The sequence below is a fragment of the Rhincodon typus genome, chromosome 20 (genome assembly GCF_021869965.1).
Source record: "Rhincodon typus isolate 14 chromosome 20, sRhiTyp1.1, whole genome shotgun sequence".
Classification (NCBI taxonomy): Eukaryota; Metazoa; Chordata; class Chondrichthyes; order Orectolobiformes; family Rhincodontidae; genus Rhincodon; species Rhincodon typus.
The window spans coordinates 32,674,199-32,693,338 of record NC_063351.1 but is presented as its reverse complement, the minus strand read 5'-3'; the positions used below and the strand labels follow the sequence as shown (position 1 = coordinate 32,693,338).

Here is a 19,140-nt window from a genome sequence, read left to right as displayed (position 1 = left end):
TTGTGTACTGCATTACCCACTGCTGGTGGGAAAGTGGTAATTCAGCAACAAGAAGTACTTATTTTCAGGTGGACAAACTTAAATAAAGGTAATAGATATCCTTTAAAATTAGGAGAAAACTCAGGTTTTTACAACTGGCATCCAGAATGTGAACAATGAAAATGGTAACTCTTAAAGAAAAGCTCGCTCTGGTATGTTTAAATGACTGAAATATCATGATGGCAGCCACATTTTCCAAAAAGGTAAGGAATAGTTAAAAAAAAGTTCAACAAGCGTAACACCATTCAGTAACAACACGTAGCTTCAAACAAGAAATAATAATCATTAGTTCGATGTCCAATTCGGGTTCAAAGAGCTTTACAATTGTAATCACATTTGAATAAACAACTTTCACATTTGTTACAAAATAATTAAACACAGCCAAACAAGCTGCCAATTTGAGCACGCAAATTAACAATCATTCAAAACAGCAATCCAGAGATATTATTCTGATGTGTTGGTCATATTAGTATGGGAGTTTGGCAAAATCTTGGCAACATGTCTGCACAATGCATGTGACCAGGTTCAAATCGTTTTGCAAATAAAAGTGAGGAAAAGAGAGATGAACAGTAGGATGTTTGGAGACAGACCGCACGATGACTTGGCATCAGTCCAGCTCGGTTTTGTCCAGAGGAATCCGTGTGTGCCCAGAGCTCATAACGCTCTGTGAATTTAACTGCACAGTGCTGTTTTAAGAATTTTAATATGAACTGAAGCATGTCTATAAGTACCGGCACTCGCAAAGTTCAGAAACACATACCTGCATTCCACATTAATTGGGACTCCACTCTGCATCTGCAAATCTTTATCTGGTTATTTGAAACAGCAACAGGCCAGAAAATGGTCATGCTCCACCATTACTCTGTGTGACACTGAATAATGGTTCAAGTGAGGCCATTCAACATGTACAAATCCCCCCGAGTCAGCAGCAGGTCATGCTGGACTTTTCTATAGGACTATTCAGAGGGCTCCCTGTGACTTAACAAGCTGCTGAGGTCATCCAAGCCTCTTACACCTTTGCTGACAATCGCAATGCTGATTGAGACTATTTTCTCAATAGTAAACTGGGAGAAGAAAGCTATAAAATGTACACTCGCACTATTTTATCAGGGGGAGAGGATACATTTGCCTTTTCTTTCCCTTACGATGAGGCACTATATACTAAAACAAACTAGCAATAAATAGGGAAGGCAACCAATCTACTCATAGGAGGACAGTCGACAATTTAAATTTTACGATGAGGATGCATGTCTTTGGTTTAATTTTAAATACGACCCTGAACTGCTGCATTTTCCAGGATTTGGGAATAGCACTGACTGAAAAGAGATTGACATCTTTTTCATTTAACTGTTGCAACCAGTTTTCCTGCATCACTCACCTCACAGACATTGTCCGGTCAACGACCCGAAACTACCCCCATCTCCTCCACTAAGCCTCCAATCATGAGTGCCTTGATCCTTCAACTCAGTTGACTGGATGGCTGATTTGCCACAGAGCGATGGCAACAATGTGGGTTCAAATCCCGTACCGGCTGAAGTCACCATGTTTTCTCAACCTTGACCCTCAAGTTAAACTCACAACCAGCTGTCTCTCTTAATGACAGGGCAACTTATAGTCTTCTGGGTCATCGGTGACTTTCAATTCACTTTTACTGACCCGTCCAATCTCCTTCATGTGGCTTCCATCTCCAATCATCTCTGACCTGTGTGTCCCTCCCATCAAAATGAACACTCCCCTACTTTGAAATTGGATTCTAAACTGTTATAGACCAGACCAAACCCTCTGAAAATATATTAGGAAGCATAAAGGTAAGAACCATGCTTTGCATTCCAGATGCAATTCGATTGGTCAAACTGCCAGTATTGAAGCAAAATTGACTTTATTCATACACTACAGTTACAATATAACTGAAGAAAGAAGAAATTGGAATAATGTAATTCTACTGGAAAACTTTACAGAATAATAGATTATTTAACTACTAAACACCAACTGTTCTGCTATAGTAACATCCCATCAATACACCTTTGAAAAAGGCAAATTCAGTAAAATAGATTGTCTCACATGTAATTCTCTAGTCCAGGAGGAAAAACATCAAGAGAAAACTCAGAGACAGAGTAGCAGGGAGAGATGTACTACAACTTCCAAAACCAGCTTCAAGACCCTAGCAACTGCAACTGAAAAACTAAAACTTAAAATCCTGCTTCTATGGGAGTTTACCCCACCCATTCAGACTGCTTCTATTGTTCCAACTTAAAAAAAAACTCAAGGCCTCATGAACTGTTTACTCTATTGGCTCTGAGTATACCAATCAGAACCACTGTCTCAACTTTTCTTCATTAAAAAAAGGAACAAAATATAACTCTTAAAGCCATAGTATTGTCACAAACGCCTCTCAATGAACCCTGATTCTAAACCCCCTCAATGACCCCTGATTCTAACCCTCCCCAATGAACCCTGATCCTAACAATGCCCCCCAACCCCCAATATTGCTTGGCTCTGTATTTTTTACCCATTGCTTCAGCTTGCCGGACCTGCCTGGCTCTGCGCTCTTGCTCACCACACTTAGCCTGTGCTATTCTACTTCCCTCGTCCTCATACACCCAGCTCATGACTGCAATCTTCCCCAACTATCTACGACCAAGGCCTCCAAATACTGTCCGGCTGCAGCCTATAGAGACCTATGGCCCAGTCAGCTAACCTATCAATCCGACTGTCTGTAAGAAAGTAATGGGGACAAACAAGGTAATCAGGTCCTGTTACTATGTTCACTGGGGTCTATGGTATTTTACAATGCTTAAAAACAATAGAACAGTAGTCCAGCTTCTTCCCTGGCTCCAACTTAAATTCAGCCTGAAATTTTGCAAAATCTCTTCAATCTATAGGAGGGCTTAACATTGGTGATGTGGCTTCCAAAATGTGACTGACACATGCAAGCAAATGATATTACTGAGTTTACAAATGTCAGTTTCCTCATTTACATTAAAAAATAGCAACCTGTCAAATGTACAATTTGCAGCAAAATTAACAACTTAAAAAGGCCAAATCAGGTTAAGAGGTATACTTTCACATTACAGCAATTAAATTTGTCAATTTTTCAGGCATCAGAGGAAAATGAGACAAAGTCATGTGGCTGAAATGGGCAATTGTCTCAGATGAAGCAAAACATCCAAGAAGTCATTCCAGACGAAGTGTCCTCACTCAATTTGGCTCAGTGCAGGGATAGATACGTATATATTGTGTAGTGTGCAATTTGTTTAATCGTCTTTGGCCTCTGCATCAGAAAGACACGGCCACTCTGGCTTAATCCATTCATACATAATTTACTAATCGGTCTAAAAGCTGACCATAGACAGGGTACATTGTGTCAAACATGTCCTATTCTGGAGAGTGGTCAATATGTCACAAGTTAATAAAAAAGGTCATAATTAGCAGTGAAAAAGGAATTCAAAAACTCTCCCACATCTTGTGAATGATTGTTCAATGCACATATCAGAGTACGGATAATTTTCTACAATGTGACCTTGCTGGTTGGAGCTAAACGGAACAAGACAGACGTGAACTCATTGAATGGTGGAGCAGGCTCAAAGCTCAAAATGGCCAACTTCTGCACCTATTTCTTATGTTCTCATGACTAAAGTTAACAGGTTTTAAAATGGTTTTAACTGTGCCTAAGGTGGATAGGATTAAAAACAAAATGTGACAGTGAAAATACAAAAGCAATGAGGCATTCTGGAGAAGGCAACAGGACTTAAAAATGTAAAATGTGACTACAGATTTCTAATTGGTGATTTTGAAGGCACAAGTCTCATGTACATGAGAATGCAGATGCATTGCTCCAATTTCTAATGATACATTCCAATAATAATCATCCAGCCTAGCTTCTAAAAAAATGTAGTCAAAATATGCTTTTTTTTGTTCTGACAAGCTTTTTTTGTTTGTAATATGAATTCCAAATGCTTGTAGTTTTAAAATTCATTACAATCCAGCAGCATTCCCACTCCTCACATACTCCACTTTTGTCTGATGTCAGGACCCTTTTTTTATTCTTCTGTAGAATGAGGACATTGCTAGTTGGCTTCTATCGTGCATTCCTAATTGCCCAGAGGTCAGCTAAGGGTCAACCACACTGTTGTGGGACTGGAATCACACATAGGCCTGGCAAGAATGGCAGTTTCGTTGTCTAAAGGGGATCCTATCAGCCAATGGTGAGACTCAAACCCAGGGATCCAGGTACAGTTCTGGGGACCTGGGTTAGTACGCTAGTGACAATACCACTAGGCCATTGCCTACCTGTTGCCTCTGGAAAATCCTCGCCTAGGAGCTTTTACAAGCAGTAATGGACATTAAAGCAATACAAAGAGAGGATGATATCAAGGATACTAAAATTATAGGTGAGAGAGAATTAAGATAAGTAGGACTATTTCAACTGCAGGGCAAAAAACATTGTTAGAGAAGGTTTTGCAATAGAGGGGAGTTATGACTGAGGCTATCATATCCCTTAAAGAAAGAAAAACTGGACAAATATTTGAAACTGGGGAAGACATCCAGCCATGGGAAGAGAGAGCAGGGAAACAGGATTAGTTTTGAATTTCCCAGAGTAATAAATTGGCACCAGCACAATTGGCTGAATGAACTCCTTCTGAATTTGTCACCCACTTCAGTTCAGCAACCTTTTACACACTCAGTTTTTTGGCTTGGCAACATAGCAGAGGTAAATAAAGAAACTCAGTAATAAATAAAGCAAAATCCAGTAGATTCTGTAGAAAATTCAGGAGAAAAAGAGGGATCTTGTGTGCTTGTCCGCAAATCCCTGAAGGTGGCAAGGCGGGTTAGTAGGGTGGTTAAGAAGGCATATGGGATACTTGTCTCTATAAGTTGAGGTGTAGATTATGATACCAGGTGGTTATGTTGAAGCTGTACAAAACTTTGGTTAGGGCACAGCTGGAGTACAGTGTGCAGTTCTGGTCAACACGTGATAGGAAGGATGCGATTGCACTGATGGGTGTGTAGAGGAGATTCACCAGGATAGTGCCTGGGATAGAGCAGTTTAGCTATGAAGAGAAGCTGGATAAGCCCAGGTTGCTTTCTTTGGAGCGGAGGAGGTTGAGGGAGGTCCTGGTAGAGGTTTATAAGATTATAAGGGGCATGAATAGAGCAAATAGAAAGCAGCTTGTTCCCTCAGTTGAAGAATCAATAACAAAGGGATACACTTTTAAGGTGAAATGCAGAAGATTTAGCTGGGATTTGAGGAAACTCCTTATCACCGAGAAGGATCTGGACCCCCTGCCTGGGAGGGTAGTCAAGGTGGGTAACCTCATAAATGTTAAAAAATACTTGGATGAGGACTTGAAATGTTATAACTTTCAAGGCTATGAGCCAAGTGCTGGAAAGCAGTACTAGTGTAGATTTAGTGTAGTTTTGGCAATACAGAATTGATTGGCTGTAGGGACTCTTGTGTAGTCTATGATTCTATGATTCAAAGTGCTGGAGAAATTCAACAGGTCTGACAATGTTTGTAGAGAGAAAAACCAGATTAATGAAATAAGTCTTTCAGAAAAAAGTATCAGATTAAAAAAAAATACATACAAAAAAGCAAAGATTAGTGGGAAACTAGTAGATTGGGAAATCTTTAAAGGCCAACAGAGGGCCACAGAAAAAGTTATAAAGAAAAGTAAGATAGATTATGAGAGTAAACGAGCTCAAAATATAAAAACAGGCAGCAAAAGCTTCTATAAATATGTAAATCATAAAAGAGTGTTGAAGGTAAACATTGGTCCTTTAGAGGATGAGAAGGCCAATTTAATAACTGGGAATGAGGAAATAGCCGAGGCATTAAACAGTTATTTTGTGTCGGTCTTCACAGTGGAAGACACAAATAACATGCTGAAAACTGATGGCAAGAAGGTTATCGAGATAGTAGGAACTGCAGATGCTGGAGAATCTGAGATAACAAGGTGGAGAGCTTGCTGATGAGCACAGCAGGCCAAGCTGCATCAGAGGAGCAGGACGAGGACCTAGAAACTATCATTATCACTAAGGAGGCAGTGCTGGGCAAGCTAATGGGGCTAAAGGTAAACAAGTCTCCTGGCCCTGATGAAATGCATCCCAGGGTACTAAAAGAGGTGATGGGGGAAATAGCAAATGCACTAGTAATTATGTACCAAAATTCACTGGACTCTGGGGTGGTTCCCGCAGATTGGAATGTGCCAACGTGACTCCACTGTTTAAAAAAGGAAGTAGACAAAAAGCAGGTAACTATAGGCCAGTTAGCTTAACTTTGGTAGTGAGGAAAATGCTTGAGGCTAACATTAAGTAAGAAATAGTAAGACATCTAGATACAAATTCTCCCATTGGGAACACCCAGTATGGGTTCATGAAGGGTAGGTCATGTTTAACTAATTTGGTGGAATTCTTTGAGGATATTACTTGCATGGTGGACAATGGGGAACCTGTGGATGTAGTGTATCTGGATTTCCAGAAGGCATATGACAAGGTGCCACACCAAAGGCTGCTACATAAGATAAAGTTGCACAGTATCACAGGTAATGTATTGGCATGGATAGAGGATTGGTTGACTAGTAGAAAGCAAAGAGTAGGGGTAAATGGGTGTTTTTCTGGTTGGCGGTCAGTGGCTAGTGGTGTGCCTCAGGGATCAGTGTTGGGACCGCAATTGTTTACATTATTTACACAGACGATTTGGAGTTGGGGACTAAGTGTGGTGTGTCAAAATTTGCAAATGACACTAAGATGAGTGGTACAGCAAAGTGTGCAGAAGACACTGAAAGTCTGCAGAGGGATATAGATCGTCTAAGTGAGTGGGCAAAGGTCTGGCAGATGGAGTACAATGTTGATAAGTGTGAGGTCATCCATTTTGATAGAAATAACAGCAAAATGGACTATGTTTTAAATGGTAAAAAATTGCAGCACGCTGCTGTGCAGAGGGACTTGGATGTCCTTGTGCATGAATCGTTAAAAGTAGGATTGCAGGTGCAGCAGGTAATTAAAAAGGCAAATGGAATTTTGTCTGTTATTGCTAGAGGGATGGAGTTTAAAAACAGGGATGCTATGCTGCAGCTGTATAGGGTCCTGGTGAGGCCACAACTGGAGTACTGTGTGCAGTTTTGGTCTCCTTACTTGAGGAGGGATATACTAGCACTGGAGGGGGTGCAGAGCAGATTCACTCAGTTGATTCCAGAGTTGACAGCGTTGGATTATGAGGAGAGACTGAGTAAACTGGGATTATACTCATTGGAATTCAGAAGAATGAGGGGAGATCTTATAGAAACATATAAGATTATGAAGGGAACAGATAAGGTGGAGGCAGGGAGGTTGTTTCCGCTAGCAGGTGAAACTAGGACTAGGGGGCTTAGCCTCAAAATAAAGGGAAGCAGATGTAGGACTGAGGTCAGGAGGAACTTCTTCACCCAAAGGGTTGTGAATCTGTGGAATTCCCTGCCCAGTGAAGTGGTTGAAGCTATCTCGCTGAATGTGTTTAAGGCAAGGCTGGATAAATTTTTGAACAGTAAGGGAATTAAGGGTTATGGTGAATGGGCGGGTAAGTGGAGCTGAGTCTCAAAAAGATCAGCCATGATCTTATTGAATGGCGGGGCAGGCTCGAGGGGCCGGATGGCCTACTCCTGCTCCTAGTTCTTATGTTCTTATGTAAAATCGGTGAAACTTCAAAGAGTAGAAATCTTGAATTAACAACTCAATTTATCACTCATGGCAAACATACAGTGCCTAATAAAGTTTATATCAAACAATTTGTAACCCTGTTGTCAGGATTTAAATTATCCTATTTGAACTCTGAATTTTGAATAATCTGAGGTAAGCCAGAGAAGCCAACTAGATGTCAGCATCTGTGCAGCATCAGAGAGACATAGCCAGAGATCTCTGAATGCCAGACACCAGACTAGCATGTACATGCATCAAATGATGCATTTCACAAAGTGCAGTGAAACGTAGATGAAGTCAAGTTTACCGCTTTTAAATTTAAAACTTACTTGAAATTTAGGAATCTTGATGATCTGTCTGGCTTTGCATCAACAATATCTCCTGATGCTTTGTCATCTTCCTCTGTTGCAGGTACAGCAGAGGATTCATCTTCCATTTCAAACATATCTAAAGCATGATAAGAGTTATTAATGTAAGTTTTGAGCATACCAGAATACTCTGAAATTAATGTTAACACCCATAATGTTGTGTGAACACAGGAGCTGGTAATATTAATATTTAAATGAAAAATTCAATAACATGCATATCCAATACTAAAAGTTATTAATTAAAACAAATAAATATCCAACCAATAATTATTAAACTCAATTCAATAAGTTTTATCTAAAATCTGAATCAGGTAAATGTACAATGCAGATGCAGGGAATTGTACACAATCGTCAGAACATTGTCTCTTCAAATAAAATTTTGATAATTTTATCTGAGGTTTAATTCCCAATATATCTGTAACATCCTTCTGAAGCCTAATTTTATTCTTACCCAACACCCACTCATCTACTTCCAGCAGGGATCACTAGGTAGCATACAGTTGGAATCCTAACCAATTTCCCCATCACTCCCTGACCCATAAGTATGGCTATTGGCAAAAGTTAGCCTAATCAATAGCAGTCAAACTACTTTATTGGTTCACTCAAACTGCACTTAGTCTAGGCACACATTGCACTGCAAATTCGGTGCATATGTTGCAATGGCAGATTTTGTTTCATGGTTGAGATGTTAATCTGGCTGTAAGCAATCTAACAGGATTAGTTAAAGTGGGGACTTCTTTTCTATATCTTGATTTATGGTTGTTTTAACCCACCAATGCAAATCAAATTAAGTAGCCATTCAGGACATTTGTTCTTTGTGGCAGTTGCTGTTTTTTGACAGATTTAAACAGCTACAGAGTCTGTTTAAAACATGATGAGTTTGTACTTTGTTCTCTTGTTTGGAGGTTGTTTCTTTATATCAATTTTACGTAATACAGAAAATGGGAAGATAGCTTAGAAGATGGCTTCAGGTAAGAAATTCACTGCAAATATCCTGCAGCTATGAGGTCTATAGTACTTTTTGATTTTCCTTGCAAAGAGCCATGTATTTAACAAACAATGTGAGAAATAATCGCACCAAACACCATTTCTTCTTCATCCTTGTTACTACAGCAGTATACAATATGAATACGTCAATTTCTAAACAGCAGTTTAGAACTTGTTTGTTACACTTGCAGTTTAGTATACAACAGTGCGAGAATAAATCCTCAGTGGACAGCCACAAGCAGGAAGTAATTTTAAGAAACCAAAAAGGCTAAAACATACAATAGTATGCAAACAACAATATTAAAAAAAATTGATGTGAGCTGTTTTTGGATATGCAAAGATCTAAAACTTACAAATCATTAAAGTAAATTGGTTCCAAAGGGTGTTAAAGTCAATTGATGCAAGACTACTTCCAGGACTTGGTCCATGACAAAAATGATCTTAATTGAAATTTGAATAATCTCAATGATCATTATTTTAACTTTAACAGGCCATTTACTCTCATGCTTCTTGGTCACTGGATACAGTACAACATGCAGCCAGAGAGATTACTCCCTTTCCTGGACCTAGTCTGTGAATGATACCACCAGCATAACGCCACATTTAATTTCTGACCCTAATCTCTGGTGTGTGAAGAACACACAGGGTTATTACATAAATTCAAACATTTTATTAAAACTTTTTTTTCATCAGTTACTTTCTTCTCCATTTTGCCTGAAGCCAAAGCTTCTTTGCTGGGCAAAATTTTACTGACAGTCAATCCAAGTATGAGATCACATCTGCATTCTGAGTGATGAGAATTAGAGACTTGCTGCCTCCATCTCTCTGCTTTCTCTCAGATTCTTATAGATTCTGAGTCAGAGACAAGGATGCTGCCACAGCACCACAAGACCTCCTTCTGAATAGATTAACTGAATTGAGATGAAAAGCTTGACCTTGTGGAACTGTAATATTCTTAACCTTTATACCTCAGATCAATCTAAATGAATGATTATCGAAGGAAGCCAGATGCTTCTAGAAATCACTTTCTTGTTTGTGCAATGTCCTTCCGACTATCTTGCAGGCATGCATATACACCAAATCAGAAGGTTTATGACGCAGAACTAAATCACTTGGCATACCGTCTGTGCTGACCAAACTGCAAGAAACCCGGTCTAATCCCACTTTCTACCATTTGGCAGGTAGCCCTACGACACTGTAGGCGTATGCCCAGATATCTTTTAAAAGATTTGTAGGTTTCTGCCTCTATTATCCTTTCAGGAAATGAAGTCCAGACTCCCTGCCACCCTCTGGGTGAAACAATTTTCTTCCTAATCTTTCTACTAATCACTTTAAATCTATGCCCAAATCACTGACCCTCCTCATCCATTCTATCCAGACAATTCACAATTAGGTATATCACATCTCTCCTTAGCCTTCCCTGTTCTAAGGAACTTATCCAATCGTTCCCCTAAACTGCATTTTTCTGGTCCTGGGAACATTCTTGTAAACTTTCCCTATCCCCTCTCTCTTGTGTAATTACATCCTTTCTGTAATGAGATGCCCAGAACTACACACATTAGCCAAGCCATTGCCTAATTAAAAACTTCCAAAGTTCCAGCATAACATCCCTGCGCTGATATTCAAACCTTGATTGACAAAAGGAAAAGATTCCTTCTGCCTTCTAAGCCACCTTATTAACCTATCCTGTTACCTCCAGGGAGCTGGGGACATTTACCCCATAATCCAGTGCTTTTTCTACACCTCTCAGTATGACGTGTACTCCTTTGCCTTTTTTGACCACACAGATGCACGGCCACACTTCTTAAAAAAAATTGTTCATGGAATGTAAGCGTTAACTTGGCTAACATTTATTGCCCCTCCCTAATGGCCCTTGAGATGATGACAATGAACTGCCTTCCTAAGCCACAAAAGTCCTTGGGGAGTAGGGCGTGCATAGTGCTGTTAGGATGGCAGTTTCAAGAACTCTCCCCAGCAATGAAGGAGCGGTGACATATATTCCAAGTTAGGATTATGCGTGGCTTGAAGGGGAATGTGTACGTGGTGGTGCTCCCATGTATCTGCTGCACTGAACCTCAGTGAGTTGCTGCAGTGAAACTTGTGGATGGTACACATTGCTGCCGCTGTGTATCTGTTGTGAAGGGAGTGAATATTCAAGGTAATGGATAGGGTGCCAATCAAGCAGACATGTTTGTCCTGTACGGTACCAAGTTTCTTAAGTATTATTGGAGCTGCACTCAGTCAGGCAAATGGAGAGTACTCCATCAGATTCTTGACTTGTGCCTTGTAGATGACGGACTGGCATTTGGGAGATAGGGGGTGAGTTATTTACTACCGGATTCCTAGTCTCAGACATGCTCTTGTAGAGGCTATATGTACATGGCTGGTCTAATTTAGTTTCTGTTGGTGGTAACCCCTAGGATGTTAATGGTAGGGGATTCAGTGATGGCAATGCCATTGAATATCAAGGAGCAATGTTTAAATTCTCTTACTGTAGATGGTCATTGCCTGGCACTTGTGTGGTGCAAATATTTCTTGCCACTGGCCAGCCTAAACCTAGACATTATACAGTTTTTACTGCATATGGACATAGACTGCTTCAGCACCTGAGGTGTCGCAAATGATGCTGAGTATTGCAGACACCATCCTCACTTTCAACCTTATGATAAAAAAAATCATAGATAAAGTAGCTGAAGATGTTGGGCCTAGGACACTTCTGAGGAACTGCATTATGACCCCGAGCGGCAATGATTGACATCCAACAACCACAATCATCTGTCTTTGTGCTAGGTGTGACTCCAACAGCAGAGAGATCCTCTTCCACCCCAGTTCCCATTGACTCAAGTTTTCTTCAGGATGTTTGATGCCATACTTGGTTAAATGTTGCCTGTATGTCAAGGGCGGTGACTTTCACTCACTCATCATAGAATCATCATCATCATCATCATCATCATAGAATCCCTACAGTGTGGAAACAGGCCCTTCGGCCCAACAAGTCCATACTGAACCTCAGAGCATCCCACCCAGACCCTTCCCCTTATAACCCACTTAATCTACACATCCCTGAACACTACGGGCAATTTAGCATGCCCAATCCACCAAGCCTGCACATCTTTGGACTGTGGGAGGAAACTGGAGCACCTGGAAGAAACCCATGCAGACACGGGGAGAATGTGCAAACTCCACAGAGACAGTCGCCTGAGGGTGGAATCGAACCCAGGTTCCTGGCGCTGTGAGGCAGCAGTGCTAACCAGTATGCCACCGTGCCCACTTCTCCAGAGTGAATTCCATTTATCACTCATCTGTCCACTGGAGCAGCCATTGATAACTTCCTGCAATCTACAGTTATCTTCCTCACTAACAACCATGCTGCCAATGTTTCTGCCATCTGCAAACTTTGGTCATGCCCCTACATTTTTGTCCAATTTGTTAGAAAAACCCACAAATAGGCAATCTATTACAGAGCCCTGCAGAACCTCACCGGAAACACTCAAAAGTACTATTAGTTATCCTTTGTTTTCTGCCAATGAACTAGTTTTGTAGCAAGCTTGCAAAGTTGATCTGGATCCCATGGATTTTTTTTTAAAGGAGTCCTCCTTGTTACCTCAAAAAAATGGAATAGTTAATCAGACATGATCTTCCCTTATCCAATCAATGTGGCTATCCTTTATTAATCCTTGCCTTTCTAAGTGACAGTTTATCTTTTCCCCAGAATTGACTCCAATAATTTGCCAATTTGAGGTTCAACTACCTGGCCTGTAATCTATCTCTCACTCCCTTTGGGAACAAAGATACAGTATTAACAATCACCCAATATACCAGGACCACACAACTATCCATTAAAAACTGGAAAACAATGGTCACACCTTCGCTATTTCCTTCCTGGTTTCTTTTCACAGCCCAGGGATCCGGGTTTGATTCCACCCTTGGGCGACAGTGTGGAGTTTGCACATTCTGTCTGTGTCTGTGTGGGTTTCCTCTGGGTGCTCCGGTTTCCTTCCACAGTCCAAAGATGTGCGGGCTAGATGATTGGACGTGCTAAATTGCCCATAGTCTCCAGGGATGTGTAGGTTGGGTGGATTGGCCATGGGAATTGCAGAGTTATCAGGATAGGGTAGGGCAGTGGGTCTGGGTGGGATGCTCTTCGGAGGGCTAGTGTGGACTTGATGGACCGAATGGCCTGCATCCACACTGTAGGGATTCTGTGCTTCTATTTTGTGAAAACAGATGCAAAGTGTTATATATGAATTGCACCCTATCTTCCACCTCTAGACACAGGTTACCTTTTTGGACTTTGAGACCAAACTCTATTCTCTTGCTCTTAAAAGATATAGGACTGAAATCTTACTTAGTGTGCTTTTACACATTCCCAGTAAAAACATTTGACACCGACTACAAAAGAGGTGTGCTAGTTATTTGCTTTTGCAGTTCTTGTCAGATTTGATAAATACTTGCCTGTGAAAACTTTCTCAGAAATTCAGGAAATGAATTTCTACAAAAATAACTGTGTATTTTTTCTAATATCATTATAATTACAGACCGCATTTATGGAACTGAATAACTTACTTTTCACATGTACCATTTAAAATTATGGGACCTTAAAACAAGTGTATGAATAAGTTGTATACTTAATGACTGCTGAAAACTAATTCTGAAATAATCTTTAACACCTGACCGCTTCAATATTTCCACATTTAACAATACTATTTGCTATGACAAACACAGAACACTGGAGAAACTCAGCAGGCGAAACTCCACATTACAGAAGAGGAGGTGCTGGAAGTCTTAAAACGCAGTAGGTAGATAAATCTCTGGGACCCGATGAATTAGATTAGGTTTTGTTGTAACGTGTACTTAAGTACAAAAGTACAGGAAGCGTATCCCAGGACTTTGTTGGAGGGTAGGGAGGAAACTGTGGGATCCCTAGCAGAGATATTTGTATCTTTGACAGTCGTGGGTAAAGAGCCCAAAGACTGGAGGGTTGGTAATGTTGTGCCATTATTTAAGAAAGGCTGCAGGGAAATACTTGGGAAATACAGACTGGTAAGCCTAATGTCTGTGGTAGGTAAGTTGTGAGAGGAGTTTCTGAGAGGTAGGTTTTACAGGCATTTGGTGAGTCAAGTACTCATTTGGGATAGTCAGCATGGCTTTGTGGATGGGAAATCATGTCTCATAAATTTGATTGAGTTTTTTGAAGGGGTGACTAAGAAAATAGATGAGGCCAGTGCAGTAGACATTGTCTACATGGACTTTAGCAAGGCCTTTGACAAGCTACTGCATGGTGTGTTGTTAAGGTTAAATCTCATGGGATCCAGGGAGAGCTAGCCAATTGGATACAAAATTGGCTTGAAGGTAGAAGACAGACGATGGTAATAGAATCTTGCTTTTCAAATTGGAGACCTGCAACCAGTGGTGTGCAACAGGATCAGTGCTGGGTCCACCGTCATTCATCATTTACATAAATGATTTGGATGACAGTTTGGGAGATATGGTTAGTAAGTTTGCAGATGACACCACGATTGGCGGTATAGTGGACAGTGAAGAGGGTTATGTTGGAATACAGCGAGATCTTGATCAACTAGGCCAGTGGGCTTAGAAATGGCAGATGCAGTTTAATGCGAGATGTTGCATTTTGGTGGGTCAAACGAGGGCAGGACTTACACAGTCAAAGGTGGGGCCTTGGGGAGTGTTATAGAACAAAGAGACTGAGGGGGAAAAGTTCATAGCTTCTTGTAAGCGGAGTCACAGGTAGGCAGGGTGGTGAAGGTGGCTTTCGGCATGCTTGCTTTCATCGATCACAGCATTCACTATAGGAGCTGGAACAAGATGTTGCAGCTGTACAAGACATTGGTAAGGCTACATTTGGAGTACTGCAAGCAGTTCTGGTCGTCCGACTACAGAAAGGATATTATTAGAATAGAAAGAGTGCAGAAAAAAATTTACTAGGAAGCTACCTGGACTGGAAGGTTTGAATTATAAGGAGAGATTGAATAGTCTGGTACTTTTTTCCCTGGTGTGTAGGAGACTGAGGGTTGACTGTCTAGAGGTCTATAACATTATGCGAGGCATAGATAAAGTAGACAGCCAACAGCTTTTCCCCATGGTAGGGGAGTCTAAAACTAGACGGCTTAGGTTTAAGTTGAGGGGAGAGATACAAAAGGGTCCAGAGGGGCAATTTGGCAGATAGAGGGTGACGAGTGTCTGGAACGGGTTGTCAGAGGTAGTGGTGGAGGAGAATACAATTTTGTCATTTAAGAAACATTTGGATAGGTACATGGATGGGATGGGTATGGAGGGATATAAGCCGAACATAGACAAATGGGATTAGTTTAATTGTGGAAAACTGGGTGGCATGGACAAGTTGGGCCGAAGGGCCTGTTTCCATGCTGCAAACCTCTATGACACTATAAGCAGGTCTGGTCGCATCTGTTGGGAGAGAAACAGTTAACGTTTCGACTGCAGTTCTGAAGAAGTCTGCTTCTCTGCCAACAGATGCAGCCAGACCTGCTGAGTTTCTTCAGCATTTTCGATTTGGTTCAGGTTTCCAGCACCTGCAGTATTTTGCTTTTATTCCATTTAAGTTAGAACTCAGTTGCATGTTACAATTACTTTTGAAAAAAAAGAGGAAATTGGGTAACAGGAATCCATCAGTGCCAGCTTAGGGTTAAAAAAAGGAAGTTACTTTCATATTTAAAGGGGACAGCTGTTTCTATTAATATTTGGTACAATGGACTGCAGTTAGAGAGGTTGTGTAATCAGCTTTTAGGAGTTGGGTGAATCTTATGATTGACAAAAATGGATCAAATGCCAATGTAATAGGTCCCTAATCTCCACTCAGTTAAATCACATCTCTCAATTGATCAGCTCCAATTAGTCTTTCTTCCACCATCAGTTGTTTAAATAAAAAGCTATACAGAAAACATTTTTGTAAAGACAAGATTAGAAACCGAAAGCACGTTAGAAATCTATGTAGATTTCACCGAGTTTTTCCAACTCCTATTGTAGAAAACACATGACCGCTCCACTCTGTTGTATTTACTCGCGAAAAATATTTCCATCCTTTACACCGATCAACATTTTGAAAGTTTCTTTTTCCCATAGATCACCACGTCAAACAGAGAATGATGGTCTGAAGGCTGAGCCAGAATTTGTGAGACGCGGTGGCATAATTTTCATTTTTTTAAAAAAAGAAATGTTTTGTTTATAGTGCGCGGATCCAAGATTGAATTAAACACTTGGGAAAAAAGGTGCAAAGTTTTACTCGTACCTTCGGCCTAAACGATTAGAGTCGCCACAAGCTCGAAAGAACAGGAAGCAAACTCCTCTACAGTTGGTTGGCTGGTGATAAATGCTACAAAATGTATCGAGACTGAGAGTTCAGGAAATGATTGGAGCTGAAACTGAAGGCTCCAAGTGACCAGCACCGCCCGCTGGCTGGTGACTGAAGTATCCACAGATTTGAAAATTGTTCAGCCAAAATAAAAAGGCTCCGATTCCAGGATTTGGTGGAGTCCCTTTTTTTCCCCACTCGGAGTTCCCGGACTGGATCAAGTTACTGTGAACTCCGAGGGTGTTTCCAGTGCGGGAATGCCTCATTGTCCCGGCGAACAGGGAATTTCCAACTAATCACCAACAACCTACTTTCAGAAAATTCAATTCCCCTTTCCCCGCCAACAGGGAGTTAAATTTTCGACCTCTGGGGAAAATGGGGCATTTTGTTTTGTTGCAGACTGCTCAGAGCGAAGGTTTGGCAAGCAGACGATTTTCAGTCAAACCTTCAGTTGCAAACTGACCCCTTCCAAGGTCCAGGACTAGGTGCCGACGGGCGCTCTAAAGTTTCGGGCAGCTACCGCCAAAGCTCAGTGGGGAGAGCCCACTCTCTAAGGTCTTTCTTCCGAAATATGTCGAAGCTCTGTTCAGTTGTCAGAACCCTCATTGCTTCAGTGTATGCAAATAGTGTTTTGCTTGAGTAAGAAATGCCTTTCGTTTTTGCAACTTCAAGGAATGTCAAATTTCAACGTTTATTTTTCCTTGATACCCAAAGGCTGTATAGAACTGCTTTAGTACTTATGAATATTGATCATTTTTTATGAATAAAGTATATTTTTGCAATGAAAAACCAGCTCCGCTTCAGTAAAAGCTCCTACTTCATAAAGTAGATGGTCAGAAGTCAAACGACACCACGTTGTACTCCAGCAGGTTTATTTGAAATCACAAGCTTTCAAAGCACTGCTCCTTTATCACATCATATAAAGGGGCTGAGAGTACATTTACAGCAGGCAACCACAGAGGGTGTCATGTGCATAATGTGTGAATTAAATAAACACAATTTTAAATAACCTCAGGTCTGGTGGCATCTGTGGAGAGAGAAACAGAGTTAAGGTTTTAAGTCCCAGTGTGACTTCTTCAGAAATATGCAATTTGCTTCAATATAGTTTCTAAATGCTCCCATTAGTCACAAGCTGACTCTGATTCATTGGAATATTAGGAGGTGGGTTCAAAATCTAAATGAGGTGGTCAACTGGGCACTGGGTGACTGAAGAACCAGCTATTAATGGTGGAGCACATACAACAGAAACTGTCCTATTAAAGGTCATCAGGAAGGGTGAGGCAGTAAAGGACTTCATACAAGAATGATAATTTTATCATTTTCAACTGCAAGCTGAACTTGTATACATCAGAAAGAATAGAAGGTGATGGATGAACCAACCTTTATGTTCAGGATAGGAAAGGATGTGCTGCTCTTTGAATTGGCTGGAGTTTATTGAAGGTGGAAAACAGTGGACTGGTCAAAAAGAATCAGGTTTGGAGACAGCAAAGTTTTGCCTCAAGACCTCAATAGCTGATGGGCTGAAGGAAGGCCAGATGCATAGATTTTAATTAGTCAGGGAATCTAGCATTACAGGGGGGGGAAAAAAAAAGCAGGAATTTGGAGTGGAGGATTATCAGATCAACAATGATCTCATTGAACAGTTGAGCAGACTGGAGGGGCTGAAAGGCCTACTTCTGCTCCTACATCTTGTGGTGAGCTCACAGCATCATCACTCGTGTAATGACATTTTGCTAAGTTTCTGTTGACTGTTAACAATTCATTGTTACTGTGCCCCACTCAGCATTGCCTCGCCTGACTGACATTTTTGGAAAATGAATAGAACCAGCTGATTTAACCAAGTCTCACACTTATTCTAACATGTTCCTTTTGCTACAGCTACAAGATATGGCAAATATGCTCAAATCATGGCAAAATCAAAAATGTAATGATTTCATTGAATATACACAAAAATAGGTTTGTCACATTTTCACTGCCAGTGACTGATAAATTATTAAAATTGTATTCCATCAAAAGTTAAAAATTTGAGTAGAAATGATGGACATGATTCTTGAAACATTTAGACAGCTAAAATCATAAGTATTCAGTTTTCATTTGTAGATGTAAATGGTAAATTATACTGTGGCTTTGGATCCAGTGTACAATTAGATCAGATCACAAAACTCTTGCAAGTCTTGGAAACATCAAGTTTACTTCAATCATTAAAAAAATACACTGCATCTTGAAGAATCAGTTTTATAAATGCATGTATGAAACACATCAGCTCTGCAAACAAATTACATTTTAAAGTTCCACAACAGATTTGAGACAAATTGTGCAAAGTAATACTGAAACAAAATAGATCAAGTTTTAAAGCACAGGATATGAGGCACTTCTGATATTAGCTGTGCACTATTTAACGTGCATTTCTCCCAAATAATAATTCACCAGCAAGGAGAGCTGAAATCTCAAATTTGGAATGAAACAATTAAAAAAACTGCTTTGCCTTCTTTATTCATCACATTTCAGATTTAAGGCAGGGACTTCAAAGCATTTTGAAGCAATGTTGTAAACCTGATGAAAGACAAGACATAGCAAAGCATTAGATTAATTTCACTCCATTCCATTCGTGCCTCCAAAACTATTTAAAAAAAACTGCTTTCAGAACCCTGTTTAAGTATTAAAAAAAGTCCAGGCCATCTGCCTCAGAATCCTGGCTAGCTCACTTCAGGACGTAAAGCTTCTAAAAATATTGATGTAGCC

At 40.5% G+C, this 19,140-nt stretch overlaps 1 protein-coding gene across 1 annotated transcript in view; it reads right to left on the bottom strand.

Annotated features, from left to right (window-relative positions):
• casp7 (caspase 7, apoptosis-related cysteine peptidase) overlaps positions 1-17,121 on the bottom strand; it is a 46,024-nt gene extending 28,903 nt beyond the window's left edge. The window contains exons 1-2 of the mRNA XM_020528897.2: positions 16,336-17,121; positions 8,043-8,160 (exon numbers count right to left, since the gene is read on the bottom strand). Coding sequence (XP_020384486.1) covers positions 8,043-8,158 — 116 coding nt within the window. The 5' untranslated portion in view covers positions 8,159-8,160; positions 16,336-17,121. The remainder of the gene's footprint in view (positions 1-8,042; positions 8,161-16,335) is intronic.
• Between the last annotated feature and the right edge of the window lie 2,019 nt (positions 17,122-19,140).